The sequence below is a fragment of the Leptinotarsa decemlineata genome, unplaced genomic scaffold (assembly GCF_025532065.1).
Source record: "Leptinotarsa decemlineata unplaced genomic scaffold, Ldec_3_MD MMD2_P_RNA_scaffold_5, whole genome shotgun sequence".
NCBI classification, from domain to species: domain Eukaryota; kingdom Metazoa; phylum Arthropoda; class Insecta; order Coleoptera; family Chrysomelidae; genus Leptinotarsa; species Leptinotarsa decemlineata.
Window position 1 is genome coordinate 5745424 of NW_027412532.1, and position 11815 is coordinate 5757238.

The following is an 11815-nucleotide window of genomic DNA, read 5'->3' on the forward strand; positions in this document are numbered from 1 at the left end:
CAACATTAGTAACGTCGTAGATCAACCATTAGTCACGTCGTAGATCAACCGTTAGTCTCGTCGTAGACCAACGATTAGTCACATCGTAGATCAACCATTAGTAACGTCATAGATCAACCATAAGTCACGTCGTAGATCAACCAATAGTAACGCCGTAGATCAATCATTAGTCACGTCGTAAATCAACCATTAGTCACGTCGTAGATCAACCACCAGTCACGTCGTAGATCAACCACCAGTCACGTCGTAGATCAACATTAGTAACGTCGTAGATCAACCATTAGTAACGTCGTAGATCAACCATTAGTCACGTCGTAGATCAACCACCAGTCACGTCGTAGATCAACCACCAGTCACGTCGTAGATCAACATTAGTAACGTCGTAGATCAACCATTAGTAACGTCGTAGATCAACCATTAGTAACGTCGTAGATCAACCATTAGTCACGTCGTAGATCAACCATTAGTCACGTCAAAGATCAACCTACATATCCGGTGCTGAGATAACCGAATTTTCGTTTAGCAGGAAAATGTTCTTCAACTAGCCATAATCCACTTCTTGTAAAAATTATTGCAATTTAGAAGAAATCATTCTTCTTTTAGACAGTATCAGATATCCTTTAAGATGTTATTTATTTTGATGAATTGAACATAATGATGGTAGTGGCTTATTTCAATGACACCGTCTCAAAAGAAAGCATGTTCAAATTTGTATTGTCTCTAAATAGTCATATCAAGGCCAAAATTAAATTGGTTAGAGTTGGGGAAGTCTCCAAGCAATATAATTTTTGTGTTCTTTGCCCGAAAACTCACTTATTCATCCCCTATGCCCGACTCACTGGGATTCTTATTATTATTTTTGTTTCCTCTACCATCAATATTAAGATGCTGGTAGTCTTTCTCTCTTAAAAAAACCTTCTCGCGTGTGCTCCAGCACATGGTTCAAACGGTTGGTTTAATCTAAATAAACGATACTCTGAACTTGGACAACAATCCTGTCTGTCGAATATAAAAAAAATACTCTTCGACCCTTCGGCGGCTTCATAAAAATCAGCATAAATAATCAAAGAAACGCCTCGAGAGCCGTGGCTGTTCATTTTGCCGGTAGGCGTCAGTGTAATACAAACCGATCATTGCAGATTGCAACCGGGGCAGATGCACATGCAGTTTAATTCGGCATGCACTGACTTGAGGACCAGGAGAGACGTGTGTCCACGTGTCCGTCCACTTTCGTACACCTTGCAGATTTTGACCCGTGCGCCGTAAGAATTAAGCAGGAACCCACATGCATCCATTGACGTATGCAAAATACAAAGGGGACCGACTTACCATCGGAGAAAATGAAATTTGGCTAATGAATTTTTCCAAATACTTGAAGATAGATTACAACGACAAATAATACATTCGGGTACATAATCGCCAAGTGGTTTAAAAAAAAGGAGACTTCAGACCAGAAATATATACCTACAAAAATAACACTGACTTTTCTTTTTTCTTCAAGTCGCCAAAAAACGTTGCATTTTTCCCCTATTCCTCCAAAATTTTTGTTTCCTGTAGATTATATCCTTCAAGGCATGATTTGGATTGTCTGAAAATTATTTGCAACCTGTGATTCAGTACTGCAAATTCAACATGACGAGCCGTTTCTTTCCTTTGTTGCACAGCCTTGGTTGTTGTTCTTATATACAGCATTTCTGAGTAACCCTGTAACCATTCCAAAACAGTCCATAATCTCTGTATCTGTAGAGTAGGGAAGGTGAGTATAGACCAACAGCACTTAAGTCACATGTGACCCATTGTACATCCTCCCGAGGAGTTGTTCTCCTAGGTCATCGTCCATCCAGCCCTTTCCAGGAAGGTGCACAGGTCAGTAGGAGATATTTCCTTTATATTGGCAGGTGTAGGCCAAAACTTGCCGAACACACACTCTTTTTGGTAACCTTGAGGTGTCTCACGGTGGCCTCCGCGAAGGTTTTGGAAGGTGCAGCGACATTACTGTCGTTGCGCGGCTTCTTCAACCTTCTTGGGGTTCCCTCCGTGGAGGTGTACAAGTGAGGAAGCTTTCCTGCAGGGGCAGCCAGTTCCTTAACTTTATTCAAGGCGGAGCTCTTGGCGCCCGCCGCAGGAAGCGCCCTTGCTATTGGAGGTGGAATGGGAGAGGAGGAGGGTGCACTTATAGTTGCTGCCACTCCTGCTTCCATCGCTCTCTTTCTCCTTTTGGCCACGCCGCCGCAAATGCCTTTGTATTACATCACGAGGTGATCTGCTATGCCCAGCCTCATTCCAAGCGGTAGATTGGGGTGGACATTTCTGTTCATCCCCAGCTAACGCCTTAGATTGAGGTAAGCACTTCTGTTCAGTCTCGGGATTGGTTTTTGTTTTTGTTGTTTTTGTGTTTGTTTCATTCATGTGTGTTCCCACGAGTAGCAAAGAAAGAGTTGGTCACCTCTGGCAGAGCCTTGCATTACCAGAGGTAGGCTGATCACAATGAAGTTTCGCCCAGTTCTCCAAGGGGATCGTTCGTAACTGCCATTCAGCTGTCGGCACGATTCCTTACACCTTAGCTTGGGTGGGCTGGTTCAAGGTGGCATGTTTTGTAAAGGCTTTTGGGGAGTTTTAGTTTTAGGCCACGTTGGTTCCCCGGACAGGGCCTCCAGTCCACTGGCCGTTCCCCTATCCGCCACCTGGGAACGCGCCCGATAGGTAGCCCAACCCACAGGCAGTCCATACTCTGTTGAGGCAGTTTTTTCCAGAAGTTATACCTTCATAAAGGTTATTTAATGTGTATTCCCAACTATATTTTCTGAGTTGTTTTTATGTTTCTCATTGACTAGTCTTCCGATTTAGTCCCATATCAATTATTTAGATACCGCTACGACTCTTTCAGGGTACGCATCTGAATGATCCATGTCTAGAGTCTACTTTTTTCTGTGTGTTAGTTTTTTTTTTCTTCACATCATTTCCAGATCAGCACCGGGCAATCGATAATACAGTACATATTGAAGGTGCTGGTGGAAGCATCTTCAAAGACTCGACTACGAAATTGTGAAAAAGGGAAGGGGGACAAGAGTAAAAAGTGAGAAGACAAGAATCAGACCAAAACAGACGTGGAATGGGATGGAAAAATGATTCTCCAAGAGAATCGTAAGGATTGAACCTAACCTAACAAAAATCGGCATTGATTGCCATGTCGTATGAGAACAACTTGGTCAACTGATCAATTTCAGTGGTGAGATTCTCTTATTCACACTTTGTTTCCAACATTTCAGTTTCGAGTCTGTTTCATTCCAAAGAGTCTTCCAGTCAGATTCTTTTTGGATTTTATTCAAATTCTTCAGAACTTCTGAGTGGAGTAGTACATCTTCATCTTCGTTAGAGTTAGTAATCATTCCAGTTGCTTTATCCACATCCTCGTTGTTCTTTATGCCACAGTGACTAAGCATCCACATGAATCTGACAGTTCTACCGCTTTCCTTCATAATATGAATTCTGGCAAAAATAATCCTTACAAGGGGGTCAAGAGTGAATTTATTTTGAAATGATCTTATGGAACTCAACAAGTCGGTACAAATTAGGAAATGAGTTTTGTTTCGTGCGGAAAAACATCCTTGTCAATGCACCAAAATACAATTTAAATCCAATAAAATTGTAATAAAATAAAAAAGGTTTAAGGTTCCATCCATTTCCAGAATTAAAGTCTCGAGCGCGTCACTGGAAGTATCGACATGTTCACACTACATTCTTAAATTTGATGTATCGCAAAGTATATATTAAATTCGTCTTTCTTCACGGTGGGTTAGAGCAGTTGCAAAATAAATTGATCTCTGGGCTGTTTCCCATATCAATTTTTTCCATGGTGGTTATTACGAGATCTTTACGCTGATACAGTGAAGGAATTGTCGCTTGCGGTTTTTTCAGAACTCATTATAACTGAAGGAGTTTCTAGTCGCGGCATTGGATTCAAAATAAGATTTTAGGATTTTTCTACGTTTTCGAAGAATGTTAAATACGAGGTCTGGGTAAAATATATATTTATTCATCAGTTTCTATTTTGATCGCTTCAAAGCAGTCCCTCTCACATTTAATACACTTTTTTACGGTTCAACCTCCTCAGTCCTCGCAAAACGTTTTCCTTTCATGGGTCTCTTGAATCCTGGGAAAAGTATCAGGGAAGCAAATCTGGCGAATACCGTGGCTGAAGCATGGTTACGGTACTATTTTTGACTTATTGGTCGTAAGACCATGTAGCAAGAACTTCTGATACACTACGACACGGTAATCGAAGAAAACAATGAGCAAAACCTTTAACCGAACTTGGCGTGCTTATTTTGGTCTTGTCTCTCCTGGGCTCTTCCATTGGGACATGTACCCATGATTCGTCACCAGTTATGACTCTTTTAACCAACGGCAAATAGCCGTTGACGTCATTCAATAATGCGACGTAGCCACTGACCTCAAGCCAGGGTTATCAGTAATTTTGGAAAATTCCAAAAGAACATTTTCTCGTTGCAAAAACTCCTCAATGAACTGTTGTTTCTCCTCATCGATTTTGCAATGTTGTGGCCAATTTGATGATTCTTGTTTGATCTTGACCGGCTGTGTTTCCACCATACTGTACTGTATTATAGGACCAAATCTCCATGGTTTGGAGAATACAATATTTTAAATCTGCGGCTTTTACAACCTCATCAATCACCCAGGTCCCAGTTAATGCCCGTTCCTCATCAGAATGTTGGCATCTATGAGAGCTGAAGTTTTCACCACATGTCTGGCAAATAACAAATATTAGTTTCTGAGCCCTTTATGAGCCCTGAGATGGAGAAGAGGAAAACAACGCATTCTTCTTCACCAACAAGTACTTTAGGATGACCAATAGGTAATTTGCCATATTTACACACCCAAGGATACAAAGAACAAATATCTACGGATTTGATTTGTTCACCCGCTTTGGCCTTGTAATGTTTGACAATATTTCCCGTGCGACCACCATAGAAAGCATCTCGTGGGTCAAGTAGTAGGTTTTTGGTGAATTTTTGAACTTTCTCAGGAAGTTTCCGGAAAATATCACACTTTTACTTTTAGATGACCTCATAACCCAAGGACTTGATCTTATTTATTTTTGGAATTGTCATATCATAGCAATGAGCCATTGTTTCGGAAGGACAATTTTGGAGAGGAGTATCTCTCTGATGGTCGAAACACCTCGGACACCCGTGATAAAAACAATCCTGAAACTCGAAAACCTGATAGGTTTCCGGACACCAATCATCAACTTTGAAATTGCCAACGTGCGTCTCAGAAGAACGACATATCAAAATTCAGCAATTTTGGAACGAATTTCGCTGCCACACGCTTCATACCCAAAAGCTCCGAAAAAATTGCATGGCATAGCCAACTGACTTGCCGACATCCTCAGCAACTTCTCTAATAGTGACTTGACGATTCTCCATAACGATTTTATCCACTTCCTCAACATTTTCATCGATTGTTGATGTGCTGCGGCGTCCCGGAGCAGCGTCGTCATTTGCATCTTCTCCGCTTTCTATGGAAAGCTTGTACCACTTATCAACATTTTTCTGACTCAGAGTACAATCATCGTATGTCACTGTTAAGCTCTCAAGTGTTTTTAAGCACTTAATTCCATCTTCTACACAAAATTTAATGAAAATTCCTTGATCCATTTATTTCCATAGCAGAAAAACGCCGAACACTGAAAACACTTCTAACTTTTATGTCTCTCACCAATAAACTAAACATCCTAAACAGCTGAAACTGTAAACATATGTTCAAGACGAGTGTACCAACACAAAAAAATTGCTAATCGAATGTAAGTAGCCCGCGAAATTTAAACATTCATCTTATTCTGTTGTGGAATATTATTATGTTGTGGAATTGGCCGCGGTGGTAGTGCGTCCGACTCACGACCGGAAGGTCGTGTGTTCGATTCCCGCCTCGACCAGATATTTTTCTCGAGAGAATTCATCTGGTTGAAGCTGGAATGATTCTGCAACCGTGTTAGGAATCACACGTTAAAAGGTAAGACCTCGTTAGTCCTTAGCTCGCACAAGTTTCTCAACTTCTGAGAGTTGTCGTTCGTATGGGGGCGGCAGCTGATTAACGGAAAAACAGATTTTAAAACAGATTTTAAAACAGATTCTAGGAACATACCTCGTATAACAGAGCCGTGAGAATTTTCTCTAAAACGTAACTGTCTGCACAATGCAGTATTTCTAAATGTTGAAAATGAGTGCACAAAATAAAAAGTTATGAGAATAATAATACCGGTAAATGAAATTTACTGGCGTCGTCGAAGCTTTTTCAACCTTATAACAAATATCAATAAAATTTTGAGGTCTTGTGGTATTACTTTCGATAATATTTAACTTAAAACGATTTACATCAAGTGAAAATCAATAGCATTCGCAGTATTTTGTAGAAATTTCAAAACAAGACGTTATTTTGACTTTTTATTTCTTTCCTAGAGTTCTGCACTGCCACCTTGCGGCAAAGGTCCTCTTTAATATGACGCTTTGGAAGTTTGTTGTTTCATATCAACTGAACTCTGAGAATACGGTAGAAAAAATGTTATCAACATATTCTCGGAATAGCAAGAAATTTAGTGTTGGATCACTAAGCTTCAATTTAAAGGAATGAAAACATAAATAAAACTTACTTTTTCTTTCCCGATGCCACTGACGGTTCCACTATTAGAGAAACACCGTTGAAACTGAAACCTGAAATAAAGCAATATGCATATGTTTAATCTCGCCACTGAACCAAAAACTGGACGGTTCATCTATAGTACATCTTATTTTTGACACATCAACTGTTGATACGTCAAAAGGAGTACTTTGACCAAGCCACTGAAGATGACTGTCGCAGTTGCAGTTGAAACGTTTGAAGATTGCAACCAAAAAAGACCACGGCAAAACCCGGAAACCATCCACAACAATAATAATGGTTTGGATATTTGAAGGGTAGGTTTCAATAGGCGATACAAAGATCATTTAAATCTAACAGTTTCTTGTTCTTCCATCCAACCTTTTTTTTTTTCAAATAATGTTATAACCTGTTCAACGTTCATCTTCCAACTTTCAACACAACAAATAGATATTTTCGAATAACTAATTGATTAAAAAGAAAAATAACTTCAAACTTGTTTTATTTCAATAGATCATATTAATTAAATTAATAGATTTCATTTCAATAGATATTTTGGAATAAATATTTTGTTTTATTTTAAATCAATCAAGTTTCTTCAAATAATATTTCATGAAATCCAGGGAGAAATCAAATAGTTTTATAAAAATTCGAAACTTTAACCAAGAATATTTATAAAGAAGAGGCCCCAAATGGGCACCCTGATGTACTCCCGAAGTTACTATAATATAAATTTTACATTACATACTGGTCTATATTTTTTACAGTATTTCTGGTCACCCATTTTAGGAGTGATTACAAAAAAAGTACAAAGAAATCAAAGGCCAAAATATTCTTTAAGGTCTCCTTGTGCAGTATTTTTTCTGTATCACGATATACAATATATTCATAACTTCGGTAAAATATCCAGTACGCAAAGCCCAGTACTAACTAATTTGAAATAATGTGTAGGAACAATAAATGGGCATTCATGTAAGCGAAAAAAGCAATCAAACGTTAGCTCCTACCAACACTGTACAAATCTTAGAAACCAGTTTGTAAGAACGGAAATTCAACAGTGAGAGCGAATTCCGCTGAACAACCAAAGATAGTGTTGCACCTAACCTAAAAATACTTTGGTTTTAGAAAGATTTATTGAATGCGCACGATATTTCTCTATAATAATTAGATGTGTGCGTAAACAGTAATGGTGTTTTGTCGTTTTGAAGTGCCTACAACTGGTATACACAGTTCATTCTGTATCAATTCGAAAACAAGTACCTAATATTTATTTGAAATCGACCTCAATGACAGTAACATATATTTCACTCACCATTTAACTTATCAATTGCCCTATCTGCAGACGACTGATCTGGGCAGTCGACAAATGCATATCCTCCACGTTTTATCAAAATATTCGTGCATGACAAATTCTGCTCCAGGAAAAGTTGCCGAAGACCTATCTCACTGGTTTCGGTCGGTAAATTTCCAACGTACAACTTGCTCATTGTTATAGGAGGAATTTTTCCTGTCGTCGACATTTATACAACTAAGTTTATGAAAAATTAAATTCTACTTATAGTAATTAACAATAAAACAACAAACTTCACCAAAGTCTTGAATCGTGATTGAACACCACGTCCACAACGCGTAAAGTTTAGTGACATGCGCACTCTTTTCGGAATGCATGGAATGCATACACCTGCATTTAAAACAAAGGTTAAGTATGGGTAAATCAACAATTTGACTGATTGATTGGGCTACAATTTGCACGTGATTTCCTTGTCTATTTGTATTGGTTTAAACGCTGGATACACATTTTTGCAATGTTTGATCGATAATCGCTGGTTAATTTTTATTGGTCGATTATTGTGATGCTTATTATCGAAGTTTAAGTTTCGAATCGTTGCAGGGATTTTATTGTGGAAATATTGATTGGTGTTTTTCAGCTATTTTCATAATATTTCGATTATTAATAAATATTAGGAAGAAATTATTGTCATTGGAATGAATGACGGATTGTACTTCAAGTGCATAATATGTAACAGATATCTACAACGGCGCCGTGGCTTAGTTGGTTAAAGCGCCTGTCTAGTAAACAGGAGATCACGAGTTCGAATCTCGTCGGGGCCTGACAAATCTTTTTTTGTTTTTTTTAAACGCTCCGATTATTTGAATTTGAAATAAATACATTTTTGACAACGAATACTTTTGATTTAAATTTGACAATTCAAATATTATATCATACGAATATCAAAAGATGAAAATTTTATCCACGAGTAGGTACTTTTTTCAAATATGAAAAAAAATTCAATAGGAAAATTCTTTTGCAAATGCAAACTGTATTCAAATATGCAACTACACTAAAAAAAATTGAAAATTAATTTCATTTATTTGTAATAGGCACTGACCTATAGCATTTACTGTAGTTTTTTACTTTTCTACTAAACTTTATATAAAGTATTATAAACATATAAAGTATTATAAACAAAACCTCAAAACAATCCATATCCTTACGTTATGTAAAATAAAATTTTATTTATATGTTTTAGACAGAAATTAACGCTTGAAAGTACGAAACCCAAAATGATCTTATTGTTCATTTTACTAGTACAAATTCAGGACAAAACATTTTCCACTCACCGGAATCACTCGTATAGAAAGTTACCTGAAGTGGATACACAAAATTTATTTCACGAAAAAGTTACTGTTTGTAGTGGAACTTCAGTGAATGGCTAATTATTAAGCCAAGTTTTATTGTGTGTACCATGTAGGTACTGTCAATTGAGATAAAGCCCCTGAAATTATGAGCGAAAGTTTACTGGATTCAGAATGACGTATATTTACAAATTAAGATGTAAAAAGAAATCATTTATTTTTTCTTTCATAACTGAGAAACTATAGATACTTACGAAATGAAAATAGAAGATTTGGAAAGAGAAGGGAATTCACAATGAGAAGATTTAGTTAGACAAGTTAACAGCAGGCATCTAGATGTCTGAGAGAGGGTAGAAATAAGTAAATATAATAATATCATGAATAACGATGGTGGACCAATACCTAATATTATACTATATAGCTTGTTGGAATAATATTTTAGTTATCAGATTTACCTGTCTAGTAGGTGAGGCAACATTATAAAATTAATGTAAGACGCAGGTAACTGTTTGGTGTTGGGATAAAATTCCAGTTATATATATTCATTACCACACCAAATGTTCCAAACAGTTCCTTTTTTCAAAACGTAGGTGTCAAATTTTGTACAGGAATCTCCTTTATAAACCACGGTGGAAAACTCAGAAAATGCCGTGACTGACCTCGTAAAAAAAAATCCGATTCGTCATTAAAAAAAAAGGCATATATTTTTAAATTCCATCTGTCATTATCTCTGTGTCTTGGGAATATTTGGCATCTCAGGGCCACCTTTCCTTTCCCAGCAGTGTTCCCCAAATTACTCCAGAAAGAACCGAATAACAGATATTGCCGGACAAATGAATAATAAATGCATGTATCGCAGTGACCGTGCATTGTATTTTTTCGCACGGACCCGATCCAAAAAAATATAATAGCGGCCAGATTAAATCCACAAAGACAGGTTAGGCAGCGTTAAACGTTATTGTCATAATTTCTAACGTTTATTAACGACCTAACAGCGTATCCCTGAAACCAGTGGCGTATCTTGTGTAACAAAAAATAAATAAGTGGAAGAAATTGAATATATTTTTGCACTGAAAATGTTTTCCATTGCTGGTACAAGAAATCTACTTCTCTCTCTTCTTTCTTCAAAGCAAGACATACTCTTACTCTCCACGAAGAACGTCAAAAAAAATCATATTTTATCTATGAAAATATTCCAGAAATATGCTTCCACTACAATAGCTCGTGGTTGGTTTATATCCACTTAGTGTTTCCAAACATGTTTCTTAACTGCGCAATTTTCAACTGTTACTATGTTGGGGAGTTTTGATTTGGTGTAATTTTTAAATCCTCGTTTTCCAGAAATATGCAACAAATTTTTATAACATATTCTTCTGAGCAGAACATTTTTTACTTGTATGCCTCTCACCAACAACAAAAACATGCTAAATGTTATTCCATATTTATTGCGAAAAACAAATGTTTCTACAGTTGGTGATTTTTTTCTGTTTGTATCAGGACGGAACATTTGTAAATGCTCTTGGAATACCATTATCATCATAATTTCACTTCATCTTTTTGAAGGTTTACTATCATTTTTATTTGTTCATTTATTTAACAACAAAAGCAATTCACAAAAACATTATTCAACAAAGTATGAAGAACTGCCAATTATTTTTGAATGATCATGTCTAATGTCTACATTACAATTTACAATTTTACAAATCATTCAGCGAAGTGTGAAATACAAAATATTAATGAATCCTTATGTCTAGTGACTACATTAGATACTAAAAGATGAAACAAATCTAGTACTTACAAAGAAAATGCCTTTTCAATTCTATCTAATCAGATCTAAATTATTATGATATTGATTTCCCACCTTCAGAATACGGTATGGCATGCATAATTGGTATGGAAAAAATGTATATGAAAAATGTCAGGATTTCTCGTATCTTTTTGTTTGATATTAGTTGATTATTAGTTGATGTACTTCTGGGCACTATTTATTAATTTGAATAGTAAACTCAAGTTCATAAAAATTCCCCTATCTTCCAATGATTTTATATTTAACTTCGTCGTAAGTTGACTGTACTCATATTCATTTCGTTGAATACCAAAGTGAAAAGGACAATTCCTTAAAAACTTCTTTTCAACATTCTCAATCAAATCAATATTTACATCATAGTATGGGTCCCAAATAACCGAACAATATTCAAGAATTTATCTTACGAACGCACAATATAAAATGTTTTTTGTTTTAATTGAAAAATCAAAACAAAACTTAGCATTTTGAGACTTTTTTGTCACAATTTCTGATACTTGAAGATTAAAATTAATTTCGCTTTCAAATTTAACTTTATTTTCAGTTATGGTTTTTCATTATCTTTCAATGTTGTGATTTTCTTTCACTGTACACGCTGAATGATACATAGTTTCAGACGAATTAAATGGCTTATGACAACAAGTTCAATGTGCGTGGATCAAATAATTTAGAATCATGACCAGTTTGATTTTTCTGAATAGCACATGAAAATTG

At 36.5% G+C, this 11815-nt stretch overlaps 1 protein-coding gene and 1 non-coding gene across 2 annotated transcripts in view; one reads left to right on the forward strand and one right to left on the reverse strand.

The window, feature by feature from the left end:
* Window positions 1-8298, reverse strand: part of Imp (IGF-II mRNA-binding protein) — a 166918-nt gene extending 158620 nt beyond the window's left edge. The window contains exons 1-2 of the mRNA XM_074169350.1: window positions 7973-8298; window positions 6674-6734 (exon numbers count right to left, since the gene is read on the reverse strand). Of these exons, the coding sequence (XP_074025451.1) occupies window positions 6674-6734; window positions 7973-8180 (269 nt within the window). The 5' untranslated portion in view covers window positions 8181-8298. The remainder of the gene's footprint in view (window positions 1-6673; window positions 6735-7972) is intronic.
* A 400-nt stretch (window positions 8299-8698) lies between these two features.
* TRNAT-AGU (transfer RNA threonine (anticodon AGU)) lies at window positions 8699-8772 on the forward strand. Its single transcript has one exon. It is a non-coding gene; the product is annotated as a tRNA-Thr (tRNA).
* The last annotated feature ends 3043 nt before the right edge of the window (window positions 8773-11815 follow it).